The sequence below is a fragment of the Uranotaenia lowii genome, chromosome 2, assembly GCF_029784155.1.
Source record: "Uranotaenia lowii strain MFRU-FL chromosome 2, ASM2978415v1, whole genome shotgun sequence".
Lineage (NCBI taxonomy): Eukaryota > Metazoa > Arthropoda > Insecta > Diptera > Culicidae > Uranotaenia > Uranotaenia lowii.
Genome location: NC_073692.1, coordinates 389,011,375 through 389,030,351, shown reverse-complemented (window position 1 = coordinate 389,030,351; position 18,977 = coordinate 389,011,375). Strand labels below are relative to the sequence as shown.

The window sequence follows — 18,977 nt, the reverse complement described above, 5'->3', positions numbered from 1 at the left end:
TAACATTTTTGTCATTTTTGTTCATTTAGGTTATTTTGGTCATTTTTTGTCATTTTTTGTTATTTTTGTCATTTTTGTTTTTTTTACATTTTTGTCATTTTGGCTTTTTTTGTCATTTTTGTTATTTTTGTCATTTTTATAATTTTTTTCAATTTTGTCAGTTTTTTTTTTTAAGTTAATCTTTATCTTTAATTTTCTCAATTTTTTATATTCAATTTTGTCATTGTGGCCAAATTGATCCATTTGGATAAATATTTTTTCTGTTTTATGAATTTCGTCAATATGTTTTGTTAATTTTGACATATGGCAATTTTAACAGTTTGGTAATTTTTGTCATTTTAGTTATTTTTGTTAATTTGGTCAGTTCTGTCGATTTTGTCAATTTGGCCAAAATGGTCAAAGTGGATAGTTTTTACTGTTTCATCTATTGTTTTTTCAATGTTTTGTCAGTTTTGTTAATTTTTTTTCCATTTTGTCGTTAATTTGTTACTTCATTTTTCACAAATTCAAAACATATAAAATAATTTCAATACGTCAAAGCGATTAGAAGATATGAGAATTCTGAAATGACATCTTTTTCGGGTTTTTTTTTTCGTTCGGAGCAGAATCCAGACGTTCGGATAAGCTACATCAACTAAATTCAGAAACTAGAAAAAATGTCCTAACTAATGAATCTGAAGTCATGAAAATCGGTTAACATATGTCATCAGGGGAACGCGTGCTAACTCTCGTGTCATATTGACCCGAACTGCAAATGTGTTACGTTTTTTTTTTCGACATGTCAGTGGGGGCACTTCCGCTGGTCAACGGAAATTGCTTTTTCTACAGGATGTGTATCTCGTGGTTATAGTAAAATGTTACTATATTTAATGATTTAACGATATTTAACGATTTTTTTTTCAAGAGTTGTGACGATTTTAAAGTTTGCTTCGGGTCATATTGCCCCGAACGGCGTGGGAAGGTTAATTGAAGATGCAATTTGAGGTTTAATTTCGGATAATTTGTATTCTTAATCTGAGTTCTGAATTTTAAGTTCGAGTCTGAATTATGAAACTTATTTATAATATCAATACTTTCGATATCGGTTTCTGATTTCTGAATTGTTTAACTAAATCTTGATTTAACTGAATTTGCATTCTAAATATGTGAATCTAGATTGGTAATATGAAATCAGTATTGTTAAAGTTTCATACAGTCGATATTCGGGTAGTTTACAAGAAAAAAAATGTACAACTATTTAAAGTTTCTCCAGCTTTCGTTTAATTTATGTTTCTTTTCATACAATGTTACTTATCTGCGTAGTCTTAGAATGTATTGACGTTAAGCACTATCGAACTTAGTTGCCATGCCCCGAATAACAGGCAAAAAGCAAACGCAGATACCTCCGATAGTACCGTAACAGAGCATCCCTTCCCCGGCAAACCAGAACAAAAGGGTCGAACGCTTAACGGTAAGACTTCTGGTAGCGGGCACGGGCACCTGGACCTCCGAACTTCTTGGGTTCGCAACGACGGGGATCGGCAACCAACAGGGTTCGGTCGTATTGGGTCAGGATGTCCTTCAGTTCCTTACGGGAGGCCTCATCAACGTACTTCTGGTAGAAAGACACCAGCGCCTTGGAGATGGCCTGTCGGATCGCGTAGATCTGGGCTACATGACCACCACCGGACACACGGATGCGGATGTCGACACCGGCAAACTTTTCTTTGCCCAGCAGCAACAGAGGTTCCTGCAGTTTGTACTGCAAGATCTTGGGTTCGATCTGATCCAGAGGACGTCCGTTGACTCGGAGCAGACCTCGGCCGCGCTTGCAGTAAACAACGGCGGTAGCGGTTTTCTGCAAGAGAATAAAATATTGTTTTAAATTGGGCGCGTCTGATATAAAAGGAAACATGAGAACATCAAACAAGCGTTTATATCCACTGGATGTAGAAAAAGCAAAAACCCGGTTTTTGTTGCAGATTCCAGTTTATAAAATTCAATGTAACAAAAAACTTTAAAATCAAAAAGTTCAAAACAAACAAAGCCGTTGTCACGATAATTTTGGTCCGCACTGTACAACTAACAAAAAAATAAGAAACCTAACAGGAAATCATTAACCTCAAATTCTATGTGAATCCCGTCTCCGGCATTTTACATTTCACGGAACAATCGAGTTACCAATGACACAGTTCGAGTTAGAAGCTCATCATACTCACAACTTTAGGAACTATAAATGAACAATGTTAGTGGTCAGACTTGTTTGAATGTTTTCTGGTACGCTATCCGGAAACTCAAAATTTATCGTTAATTACCTTGCGTCCAAAGACCTGGACGGCGTTGACGGGTTCCTTCGGTGTCTGGAAAGAAAAAGCACTATCAGTAGGACGGTTCTTTAACGGTAAACAGGGTTAAATTCGGGTTTTAAAATCCGGCACTCACTTTGGGCATGTTTAGCTCTGTACACAACAAACTCGAAAAAGAAAGGAAGTAGAACAGAGGGCGCTGAACTGTAGTTGGCAGCTGTCAGTTGTAGACCACAGTTGATAAATGGGAGGGCTAACTTCACCTACTTCCTGTGTAAACAAATAATGCACGCTCAATTCAGAGGAGTCATTCGGTGAATAATAATTTTGAATTTTAACTTGATGAAATTGTTTTGTCCTTTTCTTTCTCATTTATAATCAATTTCATTCCAAAGAATGCATATTCAGTAAGAACAGGTATAGTGAAATTTTTTAAAACAAAATTTGAGATTTGATAAAATGCTACAGTTGCAATGTCTGTGACCATGCAGAAATACTGAGGAAGTTAAAATTCCAATTTTGAAAACATGAAGCTGTGGAATATGTTAACTATTTAACCGATAAACTACAATAAATAAGACAAATCATATCATTTATTATTTTTTTATGTTTAAAATGAATTGGACATATTTATCATTTCATTTAACTGCGTTTGACATAAGGCTTTAAACAGATTTTATTAACATATCTTTCTTTTTTTTTCGTTGTGATAAATTTCTATAAATTGCATTGAAAATGTTAATGTTACTAATTTTATTTTAAGTGATTTATTTGGATTATTATTAAGTTATTTTGAGATAAAATTTGAAAAGTCGATATATTTGTCGATAATTATACATCGACAGACCCCTCGTTGGATTATTTGAAAAAGAAAAATGGCGTTGTGCGTGATCGAGTCGATTCAGTTAATTAAAAAATAATAATTTCCTTTTGTATCCGAAAAACGGTGTTTATTCTATATTATGTAAAAGGAATCATATTCAGTGAATTATATCGGCCTCTCCCTGCAAAAAATAGGTGTCGGCTAGCCAATAGTAGAACTAAATGCAGCTGGGTTCTCTCGATTGAGGAACTTACAATGAAATTAAGCAAGCATGAAGCTACTAAAGCCCGTCAGGTGCGCGCGCAGACCGATTTTGGTTCTGGAAAACAACATTGAAGCGTATGAATAAAACGTTAAGTTAAGAAGCACCTTAAAATCAACGAGATAATAACGGTAGATCGGTAAGTCTGTTTTCCCTTCTAATCACCATAAACAAAGGTAAGTCATTGCTAAAATATACAACTCGCAATTTATTAACTGCCTGTCGGTTACAAAATTTACTTTAGGTCAATGACAATACCGAAGTGCACTTTTTGCTGTTTTGCGCTCAGTTTCGCACCGGTATTGAGTTGAGCGCAGACGGTGCGGATCCCTGGAGCATATCTCTCAGATTTAAGCTTTTTTTTCCTGAGATTAAAGCTTTTTTCTTCAGATTTAAGCTTTCATCTCCTATGCTCTCAAGGCAAAAAAAGCCAGATCCCTGCAACGATACAGTATTTTCCTATGTTGTGGCCAACACAGATCCCGGCAACGTTATACAAACCGTGTGGAGCACAGACCCCGGCAATGTAATTCAAACCGTGTGGAGCTCATCTCTCAGATTTAAGCTTTTTTTTACAGATTTAAGCTTTTTTCCTCAGATTTAAGCTTTCATCTCCTCTGCTATCAAGCCAAAACAACCTTAAATCTGAGGAAAAAAAGTTTAAAAACGAGATTCACGAGCACATATTTAGAAGATGTTGGTCACACGATACATAAACAAATCGTGTAACGTTGCCGGGTTCTGGTCACACGATACCAGAACCCGGCAACGTTACCTTTTTCCTCAGATTTAAGCTTTTTTTGCCTTGAGAGGAGAGGGGATGGAAGCTTAAATCTGAGGAAAAAAGCTTAAATCTGAGGAAAAAAGCTTAAATCTGTCAAAAAAAGCTTTAATCTAAGAGATGTGCTCCACACGGTTTGAATAACATTGCCGGGGTCTGATTAAAAAGTGATCGGGACCACCGAGGAAGAAACTTGACTGCACAGTTACGGCTTCTTGATTTGTAAGCGCGATGCAAGCTTCGTAGTATCCATTCAAAGTTTTTTGGGCGTTTTTCTTGTAATCTAACTTAGAATCCCCGTTAGGTTCCATATTTTACAAGTAGTCTTCTTATCGGCATAGCAGACTGTCCTTTACAGTACCTGAATATAAGTTTATAGTTTGTTCTTAGACATGAGCAGTAACCGGTGCAGTAAGCTAGTGGTATGTTCCCTGAAATCAAGTAGTGTTCGAAGTAGCTTATCTTCTAACCAGTTACCGAAAAACGCAACATTATTCAAATGGAAACTTTCGCACGGGCTATATTCAGAGATGTTAAAATCGCGAGTCTACATACTCGCACTTTGCCCTTCTTTGCAGAACGATTTTATTTCGTTAAACTCAATCTGCAATGATGCTATCTAAAGTTCACCTCGGAAAGCATCAGGAAGTAAGCTTCGGGTAAACTCGGCAGGAGTAAACAGCAATCGGGGGGGAAACATCAGCGAAGCAAACGAACAGTTCTGCGAATTAAAGAAAAAATCGTTTTCGTTCGGCAGCCGAACACATCAATCGGACAACGCATGGGGGCGTGGCTAAAAGTGATGGATACAAGGGAACGGGAAACGAGCGAGAGAAGGGTGCGAGGAATGTTAACTCGGTCCGTCGGGCAACGATCGCTCGTGAGCATTCGTGTACGGCAAGCTTCGTTCTGTTGTTTCATTGGTGTGATTTTATTCCTGCGAGGAGGGGAAAACATCAACTCGGAACTGTTCTCTTCGTTTTGTGTGCAATCACGTCATGATTGGAACGAAGATAAAATCAATCTGCACACAACGAGTTAAACTCGGAAAAAATCAGCCGAATGATTCTTTCAGAGGCGAGTTTAAACACCGCTGGCTATATTGTGAATTCGGATCAAATGAACACAGCTAGAATTGATTCGTTTTGTTGTTTTCATTGCAAAATTATCTCGGACTCACTAGTCACTTTGTTGCAATCGTCCTGCAGCTTTGTCCTTCTCGTATCTCAACCGCAACATTTCCACAATACTGAATTTGAATACCCTCTCGCCGCTATCTGTACCATCGGCTTCCCTGTTTTCGAAATGTACCTTATAATGATTACGCAGTTCCGTCATTTTCGAAAATTTGGCATCACACTGATGGCACGGATATGGGTCCCCGTCAAAATGAATTCGGCTGTGTTTGATAAGGTCAGTGCTTTGAGAAAATCTTCTTTCGCAGTATGGGCAAAGATACGGCCTTACACCTGTGTGTGTTCGAATGTGTACATCTCTGGTAGACGAACTTAAAAACCTAGAACGAAAATCATGATTAAATCTGATTCCATAATTAAATAGAACGAAAAAAATACCTCATATCGCACATTCTACACGCGTAGGGTCTCTGTCCTAAAGAATGAATGAAATTTAAATACCTAACAGATATTGTTCAATGATCTGTGCTTCTTACCCGTATGCTTGACCATGTGGTTTTTCAATCCATTTCTCGTGGTGAATCGTGACTTGCAGTGTTCGCACTCGAAACGAAGTTCCTTGGTGTGAGTCAGCATGTGATCGTTCAATCTTCCAGCCGTAAAAGATTTGTACGGACACTGCGGACATCGGTGGACCCGGTTCGATTCGGAATGCTTCCTAATGTGAACGGCGTAAGCGTTTTCGCTTGCTAGACATTTGCCACAATGTGGGCAGAGTAAGAGCTCAGTCGTGGTCCGGTGTGCGTTCCTAATGTGTCCAACCATTTGGCTGGACGTTTGGTAGCATCTTTTGCAGAAGTCACATTCGTGAACCTTGCCCGTGAGATGGAGGCTTTTATGGTGTGCCAATTTTTTTTCGTTGAAAAACAACAACTCGCACTGATCACATTGGATTACTTCATTCTTGTGTTTCTGGTTCATGTGAGTTTGAAGATACGGTGGGTACTTATATTCTTCTGAACACAGTTCGCAATTAAACCAACGTCTTGTTTTCTCTCCCGGTTTCTGAATCTTACGCTTAATAGGATTTTTTGTATTCTTAGGAATTGAAACTTCTGAGTTGAAAAAATCCCCATGAGAGTTACTTTGAACTGATTCATCGACGTCTGATATGTGTCCGGTATCTGTATCGGAGGATTCATCCTTCGATATTTCGTCATCCTCCAGAAGAGATTCTTCACGTTGACTACTCCCAGTACTGGTCGTTGCGTTCGCCACCGTATTGCTAGCTTCTCGTTGAGTTTTCAACAATATTTCCCAAAATCGGCGATTTGTTTCTGTACAAAGCTCAACCAACTCAAATGCGCTCTCAATGCGTTTGCAGCATTCCGAACAGAGGTTTTCTGGCAGGCCGAAAGCCTCCTGTAAGAGCTTATCCTGAACATTGTTCTGAGCAGTTGAATTGTTGAATACATCGGAACAAACGGTGGCCAACATGTTATAAAAGTTTATGTTTTGATTCACATCAGGATACGAATATATGCTCTTAGTCTTCCGATTACGGGTATCTTGAAAGCAAACTCGACACTTCCATCGAATTGTGGGATTCATTATTCGGAAACATTAACTACATTAAATATACGATAAACACCTGTCCTGAAATACGAGAAATACTTTTGTTATGATTTGGCTATACAATTTCAAATGGTCTTGTCCGTGAAAATTACACATTCGTAGTTTTTTTCTTCTTTCGATTATATAGAGTATTTCCTGAGACAGATCGTGGCAAGGTCTTTTGATACACTAGGTTCTCCGACTTTCACAGTAAGTTGGCGAGGAGTGAGCGGGGCTCTCAATGAGTTTGTTTATTTTTTGCTCAGCTTTTCGGTGGTTTGTTGGTAAACAAACTTCATGAGTTCCGCATAGTTGCATAGCCTACATAGCCAAAATGGCTGAATCGGGAATTCGATATTCGGTAACACCTCCTGAATATATACACACCTTGGATCGTGGTAGGGTAGCATTTTGTTTTTGTTATGAAAAATGTTAACATCTACTGGTCGCCATTTTGAACTTGGGATATTAGCACTGTTAAATTATTTCTTCATAAGATATAATTTATTCAAATTAACATCACATCACATAACATCAACATTACCTTCAAAGTATGTCATGCCTACAATTTTTTAATTTAGGCTAGTTTAAAAAATCAAGAATTTTGCATAACCATTAATATTGCACTGTCAATTTGGTTTCGTTACTATCGCACCATTGAACATGCGTAGTGTTGTTGTTATTTTTACCCTACCACCAGATGCCGAAAATTATAAACATGAGAAATCAGCTGTTCTGTTGACAAGTCGGGAAATACCTTATAGTCGTTTTACCATTTTTATGAAATTTGCGACTTTATTAACGGTGCAGTTGGCGGATCGTTATTGAAAAACTTATCCGGTACAACTGCGTTCGATGTTTAGGGGAGAGTGGGGATACTTGATCCCCTTTTCTTATTTTCACCATATCTTTTTGGAAAAATTTAGCAACTCGCCTACTTTGATATTTTCTGACAGCTTGTAACTTCAAGTTTCTATGCTCCAAAAATTAGAACGATACTTGAACCCGTTGATGAGCTAGAGGCATTTTCTTATGAGTAAAAAAATTGCGATTTTTCTGATGTTAGGGGAGACTTGATCCTCTATTGAAGGAGACTTGATCTTTTATTCAGTAAGCCCTGATCCTTGTATAAAAATCAAACAAAACGCCAAGATAGAATGTTAATTGACTCTTTTGGTCATGTTTGTTCTCATTTCACAATTTATAGCAGACATAAGATGAAAATTCTATAACTTTGTCTCAACGCTAAAAACATTGCATACTTGAAGGCGCTATTTTTTATAATAAAGAGAAAATTAATTATTTTTGCTCTTATCTTCAGACAATTGTTTGATAAATATTAGTTTTTGGATAAATATTAGTAATTTCGTATTCAGCAATCATAACGATCAATTCAGAACAAGAATATGCCGTTTGGAAGGGGGATCAATTGTACCTAACTCTAGGGGATCAATTGTACCCATAATCAACATTTTAGAAAACTTTTTCTGAAAAAAGTTGAGAGTTTTCCATTGCTTTGAAAATATGGCAGTATGAAGTTCATTTTACGCTCGAACGATTTATACATTGGAACAAATATTTTTTTCATAATTTTCCCATGTAAGGAACATTTTAAAGTGATGAAAAAAGATCTTCAAGTTACATTGTGAGAAATTTTTCAAACAAAGTTCAATTACTCAAACAATTATTTTGCTAAAAAATTTTAAACTACAAGCATTGTTATTTTGCTCATATTGGCACATTTTTCTAGAACATTTGATCTTTGTAAGACATTCCAGTTTCGAGATATAGATAAGGAATCAAGTATCCCCAGGGATCAAGTATCCTCATTCTCCCCTACTCTTGGGCTCGAACTCGCGGACATCGGCTCAGGAGACAACAGGCTTGCCAACTGAGCTATATATCACAAGCCCATTCGTAGTAAATATTTAATGCAAACTAGAAACAAGAAAACGAATCGAAACCCTAAAGGAATAGGAGCCGTTCAGATACCACGTAAAAATAAAAATTGAGATTAAATTTGTTTCCCCATCCATCGCGGAAATTTCATCATGGCGGGGGAATCGGAATAAAAGTAGTTCTGAGCTATTGATGCAATAAGATTTTTCACGTTCATTTTCACGAGAAGTGTAAATGGGCCTTTACACGGAATATTATAAAACGGTAAAACTTACCGAGAAGCTGGTGTGATTTTTTCCACCCTTCTATCAAGGTGAATATTTGAAAAAACGCAACATTGTCTGAAAAGTAAATCTCGACGTGACTAAACGAAAAATCTAAATTAAAAGACGATCCTCATGCCAAATGACCGTTATGTCTGATAGATTTAACGGAAGTTGAGGCTCGGAATATTAATAAAACTCGTAATTAACACGTTCGTCGCCACGGCACCCATTTTCGGGTGACGGGTGTGTTTCCTGGGGGCCCCGTCACATCAAAAAGCAGGTGACACTCTCTTACTCAAGGAAGCCGCTCAGTTTAGCCACACGTTGCAAATCTGGGAACTCTTCCTCTTTTCTTTCTCGCTCCCAGAATTTCTTTGGGCCTGGCTGGTAAAACTACCAAAATGAGCGTGGCGACGAACGTGTTAATCGGCGTACAGTAAAGCACGCGGTAAATTTCATTGAAATTTGTTTGATATATGAATGTATGCGTAAGGTAACAAAACGAATACAATGCAAAGGCATGGTTGCCAGATAAAGAAAATGTAATCAGTCAATGAGGGGAGTTACACTCTCAACTATGTCAAATAGCCTTTATGCCAAATGTCATACTTCCTTTTATTTCATCTTTATACCACTCTATTCCAATGAAACCTGCATTTTTGCAGCTTCGCAGCATTTATGTCAGTTAAACGTTGGAGTAGGGCACTTCATTTTCCAAGGGTTTTACGAGGTTCTAACCGAAGTTGATAGCTCCATATCACCGACAGGTGTTGCTAAGCTTTTTGTACTAGTTTTAGCATATTGCTCTTTCGTTTCTAAACCTGCCCATCACATCCTTGTCTTACCATCTGACATTTCGATTGCCCCATCAGCAAAAAAAAAGACTTCTCTTGTTTAGAAGTTTCTCAACCATGACATCATTCGTTGACTATGTTAATCTAGAAGAGCAATTAAAAAAATTAAAGAACTTTATAAAATTCACAAAAGCTAGAATTTTCGGATGATCGATGTTCAGTAGACGATCGTTAAAAAAAAAGTAAGGTACACCGGGGTAAGTGTGGACGCGGGGTAAGTGTGGACGATGGCTATAAAAACAATACTGTGCACTATTTTTTCAAACTTTTGATGCAGAATGTTCAATTTACTTGTAATCTATCCAATAACTGTGAAAAAGATACGATTCAGACAATAACGGTTGTTTACAGCGACTTTTTCGGAATTTTCTATTTTCAACTACGATGTCGAGTTGATGTGCATCTTTTTCAATTGCAAATTTCTCCTAAACTAGCTGGCTCTCGATGAAAAACTCTACATTGAAACAATCCTTACATTCCAAACAACCAGTTAGGAAAAGAAACGGCGGTTAAAAATGAAGAAAAAAGAGTTAACTTACAAAAAATTAAAGTTTTGTCTCCAACTCCTACCTGGGGTAAGTGTGGACGGCTTTAAAAAGATTTGATGTTTACACATTTTTTCAATTTTCTGTCCTTCATCCTTTATGAGTTGTATTATTTAGCTATATTAAGCATTCGGATCATGAAAATTTGAGTAAAGTACTTATTTGTTCTGTGTTTTTGATGAAATCGGATCTCGTGTGTTGTAACATAAATTACACACTATAATTATAGTATCATGAACTTTTTTCAAAATTTTGGACGGTTCGAGCAATAAAGTAACGTATTCAACCAAGAAAACACATTTTTTTTGAAAATTTCCTGAGAAATCAAAGGGAAAATCTACTGTCCACACTTACCCCATAAAGCGGGGTAAGTGAGGACACCAGCCGTCCATAACGATTTGCGTGATAACTTTTTTACTTTGCTTCTATCGAGCTCATCTCTTCAGCTTTTGTAAAAAACATGTTCTGCATCACATTGATCGTCAATTTATCAAAATTGCTCCACTGCTGATTTTTTTATGATTTTTCAAAGTTGAACTATACGAAAACCCGTCCACACTTACCCTGGTGTACCTTATTTATTTCCGGTTATCATTCTCCATCATTACGACTTTCCATTACCGGGAGAGTGCCCCGCTTCTTCTCTAGCTCATACCTCAATCGTAACATGTTGACAATATTGAACTTGACTTCTTCGGCACCATCCGCAAGCTCCTGAGTACCGTCGGTAGAGAAATGTACCTTGTAGTGATTTCTCAGCTCGGTCAGTAACCGGAAAGCTTCGTCGCACCGGTCGCATGGATAAGGATTCCCGTTAAAATGAACCCGACTGTGTTTGACCAAATCGTTGCTCTGGGAGAACTTGCGCTCGCAAAAGAAACACTTGAACGGTTTATCACCCGTGTGAGAACGAACATGCCGTTTGAGGTGATCTGATGTATAGAAACTAAACATGCAGATTAAAAGTGAGGATAATTAAAACGAAAAGAGAAAATTGAAATCTACTAAACATGAAACAAACTTACCTTTTATCACAGGAAGAACATGAATAAGGGCGTTCACCTGTAAAAGCTTACTTCCATGAGACAAAAGTTGAGTATAATCAACATTATATTCTTACCCGTGTGCGTTCGCGTATGCAATTTCAGGCTAAATGAGGTCGTGAAGGCTTTGTCGCACAGTTCACATTTGAAGCGTCGTTCTTTGGTGTGGGTTAGCATATGCATCTTCAACGATCCTCGAGTGATGGTTTTGAACGGACATTGCGGACAGGAAGATGATTTTACTCCAGTATGTCGGATCGCATGAACATTGAGTGAACTTACGTTTTCAAAAGCCCGACCACAGATGGAGCAAAGAAACTCTCTTGCTCTTTCGTGTAAAGATTTATTTTTAGAATGTACTCTGCGCAAGTGATATCGTAGGGAATCCATAGTGGCCCATGCTTTAGGGCATAGATGACACTGGTAGATGGTACCCTTTTCATGAAGATCCATGTGTCGGTCAAGTTTCTCTTGGGTGGCGAAGACTAGTTCACATGTATTGCACTGCAAGATATTTGCATCGTGATTATTCTTCAAATGAGTCTGCATAGTTCGGGGATATTTTGATTGGAAATCACAAAAATCGCATCCTATCCATTGCCATTCAGCATTGTTGGCTGCGGCTCGAGCAATCTCTTCGATTTTGAGGTTTCCATATTGTTTGAGTTGTTTGATGCCAGTTTTTGCTTCTTGTCGAGGAAAAGAATGGGTGGTTTCCAAATGAGATCGCACTGCAATCGGCGCAGAAAATGTTTTCGGGCATAGATAACACTCGTAGAAGCGCCCGGATGTATGCAAGGTTTTATGATGTTCCATTTTCTTTTGTTCCAGGAAAACCAACGGACATTTATCACATCCTATCGTTTGCTCAGCGTGAAGAAATCTAATATGATCTTGTACTTTTTGAGGGAACATAGATTCATATGGACAAATATCACACCGTAAACACGGCCAAGTTCTTTCGGTTGTTTTATTTTTGATTGCTGACGATTTACGATGTACTTTAACAGCATGGTGTAATTTGGAGCTAGAGTCACCAAAAGAGTTTTTATTTTGCTGGGTGTCCTGCGAATGAGATATAAAAATAGTAAACAATAATACTAAAGGGATATTGTCCTAGCTATCATTCTATCCTAAATTTGCTCATCGCACAAAATTATTGACTTACAGAAATTATGAACTAGATTCGAAGATTGACTACCTATGTACTTAATTAAAATATATCACAAAATTGTCCCTATTATATCCTGGAGACCAGAAAGTGACTGAAACATGATATTCGAATCTGGATCGATACTATGATCAGATTTGAAGTCAAAAATGGAAAACCGAGACAAGCTTATATTGACCGAAAAAGAGGAAATTCTTTCAAAGCTATGAGTAGCAGATTCGAAGGTCACGATCAACTGTAAAGACGAATGAACTAGAAGTTAAACTCTATAAACAAACAAACTTACCTTCGTTTGGGAATGTGACTCCACGTGAGCTTCGAATTTGTCCTCTGATACGAAAACCATATCACATTGCTCACAGTTAATCACTTTCGCCCCGTGACATTCTTTCATGTGATCCTGCAATGTTTTGTGAAGCTTCGTTTCGAACGGACATATGTCACATTTAAGATTTGGACATCTCGACCGAGTTACACGAAGCGGAAGTTCTTTTCCTAATTCTGATTCATCTCTATCGAATTGTTCGAGATCTGAGTCATTTTGAGTTTTTTCAATAATTGCAAGTTTAGAATCTAAAAAATCGTCAGAGCTCCCGTGACCTGATTTATCAATATTCTCTGTGCCAGAACATTCAGCTTCGTTAAGTAATTCAACTTCCTCCAGAACAGGTTTCTTATTATATCTACCAGCAATAGTAGTTGTTTCTTGCTTATCTTTAAATAATATTCTCCAAAATCGAAGATTGGTCTCTGTACAAAGCTCCACCAATTGAAATGCGTTTTCAACACGTTTGCAGCATTCCTTGCATAGGTTTTCAGGTAATCCGAAAGCCTCTTGCAGAATTTGGTCCTGGTCCTGAACATTATTCTGGTCATTTGAACTTTTGAACACATCGGAACAAATGGTAGCCAGCATGCTATGAAAGTTCAAGCTTTGATTCGAATCCGGATATGAATATATGCTTTGCGTCTCCAGGTCGCGCGTATCTACAAAACACACTCGACATTTCCATTGAATTTTGGAATTCATTTGACAAATTTGGTGAGCTTCGGCAAATGGTTCAAAAAAGAATTATTTTTTAGAAAACTAATTAATTTCAATGATGATTATAGTCTTACTTTTGTGTGGTGTATGTGGTAATTTTGAAAATTTTATTTTAACGATCTGAAATCTGAACACCGCAGCCCACTGAACTTTTATTATGATCTGGCCGAAAAATTTCAAAAGGTCTTATAGCATTTTTCCCGAGCAACATTTCACGAAACAGTTGCTCGCTTTGCCCGAACGAGAATTTTTTTTTGAAATTTGGAAACATCTAATTAAAAGGTTTTTTTTCAGGAAAATCAATAAAAAATGCACTCATTTAAATGAGAATATTAATTACCTAGGTTTGTATTTTTCGTTGCTTATCAAAAATACATAAGGTACACCGGGGTAAGTGGGGACGCGGGGTAAGTGGGGACGGTGGCTATTACAACAATACTGTCAACTATTTCTGCAAACTTTTAATGCAGAATGTTAAATTTACTTGTAATCTATCCAATAACTGTAAAAGAGATACGGTTCCGACAATAACGGATGTTTACGGTGACTTTTCGTTAATTTTCTATTTTTAACTACGATGTGGAGTTTTTGTTCCTTGTAGGGTAATTACCCCGCGTTACTGTATGCTACCAGGCTCACCTGCACTACACAGTAAACGAAAATTACCGAGTTCGGTAATTTTTTTACCGAAATCCTAACATGTGTAAATCGGTAAACTGTTCGGTAATTTTTTCGGTAAAAAATAAACGAACATCGGTAAATAAAGAATCGATTTACCGATGTTCGTTTATTTTTTACCGAAAAAATTACCGAACAGTTTACCGATTTACACATGTTAGGATTTCGGTAAAAAAATTACCGAACTCGGTAATTTTCGTTTACTGTGTATGGGTTGAAGTGACAGTTGATTGCTGACTAAGCATTTTATCCCAATCGGGTATGATATCAAAGATGTATGATATAACCTTCTTAGGGCTGATATGCAACCATATGTCTTGTGCGCTTAAGCGTTACAATATTTTCGTATTCGGGTTGTTAACTTCGCCCCAAGAACACGCTCTCTCCTCTTAAGGAGGGCGCAGCAGTTGCATAAGAGATGCTCTGCAGTTTCTTTTTCGAACCCGCAGAACTTAGAGTGCCTATAAGAAGAGTGACGCCAACTGTCAAAATTGGAATAGCGATGAACTGTCAGTGCCATTCCAAACGAACAAATGACAGCTGTCAAATTCAGCCTTTCTCAGGCTGAATTTGACCGAATTTGACAGGTCATTTGTTCGTTTGGAATGACACTGACAGTTCATCGCTATTCCAATTTTGACAGTTGGCGTCACTCTTCTTATAGGCACTCTAGCAGAACCAACAGTCGTCGTTTTGAATAATATGTGTGTTCAATGGAAGTTAGTCGAAACAGGTTGAAATATGGATGGAAATATGGATCGGTTTCGACTAGTTTCGATCGATTTCAACTTGCTCCGTTGAACAACGACCAGACCTGTTTCGACCAAAACATGAGCCCATTGAACAACGACCACTTGACAGAAACTAGTCGAAAACCAATCGCTACACTGAAAATCGAAAATACCCAAACTTGAGAACTGCTACCCGCCAAACCTAATTTCAAGATTGACAACTTAAGTTTGTGAAAAAATCACAGCTTGCCAATACGCCAAACTTGTCCTTCAAGCGGAGAACTGTTTTTTTTTTGTGGGTTTTTGTTGTAAGCGCATCTGATTCTGTTACCTCCATCGTGGCAGATTTAGGTTTGGGGGGTAAGTTCAAAGCGAAGAACTGTTTTTTTTGGGGGATAACTTTTATTCCCGCTTCATTCGCAGAAAGTCTCGCATATACGATGATGTAGCTGCCTCTCTCAACAACTCTCCGGTGGTCGAGCGGTTAGCATCCTGAGATGGTAATCGCAGAGCCATTGCAGGTATGGGTGTGATTCCCTTACCTGCTGTAATTTTTTTTTATTTTGATTTCCGTTTTATTGCGGTATCAGATTTTGGGGAATGAGTTCTCCTTTAAGAGTTTAACTTTAGGTTATGCCTCCAATAGCCAAACCTGTAGAGAGGGAGTTTCATTCGGGTTGGCGGGGAAAGTTCTCAAGTTTGGGTATTTTCGAGGTTCAGTGTACTTACGATTGAACGAAGCTACCCGCAGGCCCTTTTAAACCCTTGAGCCAGCAATTCCGCGCGTAGGGTTGTATTCAATGCTGTAAATTTGGGTTTTAACTCTAAACGTGCATCAGTCTAGTCAGCTGATTGCACCGATTGCACATATATTAATTCAATCATGTGCATGGCATACGTAAAAGATAAATACTTTCACTTGTGAGTATAAGTGATTCAAGCAAAGCTGAAAAAATCGCAACGGTTTTTCTTTCTCTCCATTTGTGCAGAAAGACATGGCTCTAGCAAGACGCAAGAAATCAACTCGAGAAGTTAAACGACGCGAGGATAGAATAATGGTGAGTTATGATAGATTATTCCATTTAGTGCGAGTTTAATCCAAGTTTTCGTTTCTTTTTCAGTGGTTTGGGGACGAAAAAAATGAACAACCATACGTGCTTGCCGAGAGAAAATTGTGGGCGCCTAAATTCCAAAAACTGGCCTGTCAGAGGAATGCCAATGCCACATCCAGAGTTAGTTTTCCGACCTCGAGCATCGCATACCTACTGTAAGTAGTCTTACCAAATTCAGTTTTATCAACTTGATGAGCTGAATTGTTTTTTTTTATTTCTTCCTCCAGCGTACACACGGGGGCCATCTCTGGATACCAGTTCAAGTCGGATTTGGTCAAGGTTTGCGATTATGCGTTTCTTCGAAGTATGTGAAGCACGGAACCTAGCGGATTGTTGAAGTTCCGGAGACGATCAGCATGAAGGAAGGAAAAAATATTCAATTGGGGTGATTGTGCGAAATAGACGTGGCCAGCAAAGAAACATTTCCGATGAAAAAAAGAAAATTGTGTCGATTCCAAACTATTTTGTTTTGTCAGTGAAAATAAATAAAAAGTATTTAAAACGCATTTTCGTTTTCATCAATTTTGATTACAAAACAATTTTCAACGCGCTTTCTAGATCACACTCATACATATGCATTCATATTGCACTAACACATAAGCACATACTTTACTCACCAATACAATAAAACTATGATAGATGTCAACTTGAGCTGTCATTCTGAACCGGGAAAACTGATTCAAGTAGAATCGGTTGGGCCATTTAATGCTTGAATTCAATGGGAGGAATGCTTGAAGAATGCTTGGAATCCAAGCATTCTTTCAAGCATTCCAAGCATTTATTTTGTTAAGCGGCCCCCAGGCCCTTTTAAAACCTTGAGCGCACAATTCCGCGCGTAGGGCTGTGTTTAGTTGCATAAATTGAGGTATTTAACTCTAAACGTACATCAGCTTAGTCAGCTGATTGTACCGGTTGCACACATACACCTATTCAATCATGAGTGTATATAAACACAACTTGAATCAGATTCCTATAAAACAATGATTTTCAATTTTAACGGCTCTTTGGTTATTAGTATTAGTGACAAAAAAAATTGAAAAATCAATTGATCTGGCAACACTGACCTAACAAAAGCTGAAAACTTTTTCCAACGGTCATTTTTTTCACGCCCAGTAGAAGGAGTTGAAATGGTAAGTAATTTCTTATTTATGATAATCATGTCGAGTAATATGTCTTTCATTTCAGCAGCTTTTTGCAAACTGTGGAAGTTCCTCCAGGAAAATTCCTACCGGTCCAGAAGGGAACATCAGCTCTTATGTCGAACTCAAAATTTTCGCGCGGGGATTTCCGGAGGAGTTGCTCCACCCAACTTCCTTCAAATCGATCGGATCGGATTCTGACCCAGGAAGGAGATAACAATGTTTAACTTCATCCCGCTGAAGTGCTCGCGTTGAAAGCTGGTGATGGCAGAGAAATTGCTAAAATTATCCTCCAGAAAACCTCCGATTGGAATGGATTCCGGCCCAGGAGAAGGCTTAAGGATACCTGCTTCGAAACGTGCAACCTTTCTGAAAGCTGTAATTTAAAATGGTAAATTGTCGATCGTTTGAAAATAGTCCTTCGGTTCTGATTTCTTTTTGTATTTTAGGTGGAAAATCCAGTTGCGCCCAGGCATTCTTAGAGCGAGCAAAGAAGATTTGGATTCTAGCTGGTGGACCACCGTGGAGGTACTCAAAATTCATGACAATTCATTGTACTAGCTGAAACTAATAACAAATTATGTATTTGTGTAAAATATTATACTCGGAATCAAAATTATTAATAAATATATGATCATGACAGCTATAGGTTTTTCTAAACTCCTGATTGATGCAGTCTCACTTGAGCTACGGTACGTATCGCATCGTGTTTTCAATAGCTGTGAGCAAACCAAACTTACCCCTTTTTTTTTCGCTTAATTTTTCATACTTCCTTCGGAGCTGAAATATGACCCCCGGTGATGATAATCCGGAAAACCAAGTTAAGGTTCAACGGGTTAGAAAATATCCCGAAAAACATCCTGGACCATACTTAGTGATCGCCGAATCAACCGAAAACCAGTTAGCTTGTGCCAAAATTGCCAAATCTTTGATAAAAAAGTTTGGCAATGATTACATTCGTGCGACGCCGATGTCGAAGAAGAAGTTAAAAATTTTGATGCGAACAAAGGAGTCTGCAAATTGTCTGGTAGAGAAAAAGGGCGATGACCTCCGATTTGTGATACCGCAACGCTTAGTCGAGTGCCTTGGAGTTGCTTATGTGGAAACAACAGTTGAGGATGAAGAGTTAGCTAATGCTGTGTCTTATGATAAGCGAAAGTTGATGCAACGTGATAATCCTGATATTTTAGAATTCCGTCGAATCATTCGAAATGTTGATAACAAAAAAACACCACTTTACACTGTAATATTTACATTTTCTGGCACCGAACTACCAACACACATCGAAATTGAGAAAATACTATACCCATTAAAGAAATATATTTTTCCGGTTCGTCAATGTGGTCAATGTTGGCGGATTGGTCATATTAAAAGCCAATGTAAAAGTCAAGTGAGATGTAATAAATGCATCAATGGAACGGGCGAGCTTGAACACATTTGTTCTGCTGACGAACCTCAATGTGTGAACTGTAATGGATCGCACAGAGCAAACGATCACAAGAAGTGTCCGAAACTTATATTGAAAAAGCAGAAGGATCAAGAACGAAGTGAAACATTCTCCCAAGGTCAAACTGACTGGTTTTGCCAAACCGG

General features: G+C 38.0%; 3 protein-coding genes and 1 long non-coding RNA gene across 7 annotated transcripts; 1 reads left to right on the top strand and 3 right to left on the bottom strand.

The window, feature by feature from the left end:
* Window positions 1-1,236: 1,236 nt before the first annotated feature.
* LOC129749524 (40S ribosomal protein S16) lies at window positions 1,237-2,533 on the bottom strand. Its single transcript, XM_055744503.1, has 3 exons — window positions 2,422-2,533; window positions 2,295-2,339; window positions 1,237-1,837 (listed from the first exon to the last, which is right to left on the bottom strand). The coding sequence occupies exons 1-3, from the start codon at window positions 2,428-2,430 to the stop codon at window positions 1,445-1,447; spliced, it is 447 nt and encodes a 148-aa protein (XP_055600478.1). The 5' UTR covers window positions 2,431-2,533; the 3' UTR covers window positions 1,237-1,444.
* A 2,757-nt stretch (window positions 2,534-5,290) lies between these two features.
* Window positions 5,291-9,032, bottom strand: LOC129749522 (zinc finger protein OZF-like). Its single transcript, XM_055744501.1, has 4 exons — window positions 7,015-9,032; window positions 5,824-6,943; window positions 5,726-5,762; window positions 5,291-5,667 (listed from the first exon to the last, which is right to left on the bottom strand). The coding sequence occupies exons 2-4, from the start codon at window positions 6,896-6,898 to the stop codon at window positions 5,331-5,333; spliced, it is 1,449 nt and encodes a 482-aa protein (XP_055600476.1). The 5' UTR covers window positions 6,899-6,943; window positions 7,015-9,032; the 3' UTR covers window positions 5,291-5,330.
* Window positions 9,033-9,085: 53 nt separating this feature from the next.
* On the bottom strand, window positions 9,086-14,378 carry LOC129749520 (zinc finger protein 431-like). 3 transcript variants are annotated; one of them, XM_055744500.1, is made up of 6 exons: window positions 13,799-14,378; window positions 12,966-13,726; window positions 11,586-12,573; window positions 11,491-11,527; window positions 11,121-11,411; window positions 9,086-10,004 (listed from the first exon to the last, which is right to left on the bottom strand). In XM_055744500.1, the coding sequence occupies exons 2-6, from the start codon at window positions 13,707-13,709 to the stop codon at window positions 9,995-9,997; spliced, it is 2,070 nt and encodes a 689-aa protein (XP_055600475.1). In that variant the 5' UTR covers window positions 13,710-13,726; window positions 13,799-14,378; the 3' UTR covers window positions 9,086-9,994. The 3 variants fall into 3 exon arrangements, with proteins under 3 accessions (XP_055600475.1, XP_055600473.1, XP_055600474.1); XM_055744498.1 differs by lacking the exon at window positions 9,086-10,004 and having other exon boundaries at window positions 10,066-11,411; XM_055744499.1 differs by lacking the exons at window positions 9,086-10,004; window positions 13,799-14,378 and having other exon boundaries at window positions 10,066-11,411; window positions 12,966-13,792.
* Window positions 14,379-17,242: 2,864 nt separating this feature from the next.
* Window positions 17,243-18,026, top strand: LOC129749525 (uncharacterized). Of its 2 annotated transcripts, none has more exons than XR_008738068.1 (3): window positions 17,243-17,375; window positions 17,431-17,775; window positions 17,834-18,026. It is a non-coding gene; the product is annotated as an uncharacterized LOC129749525 (long non-coding RNA). The 2 variants fall into 2 exon arrangements; XR_008738069.1 differs by having other exon boundaries at window positions 17,299-17,375; window positions 17,434-17,775.
* The last annotated feature ends 951 nt before the right edge of the window (window positions 18,027-18,977 follow it).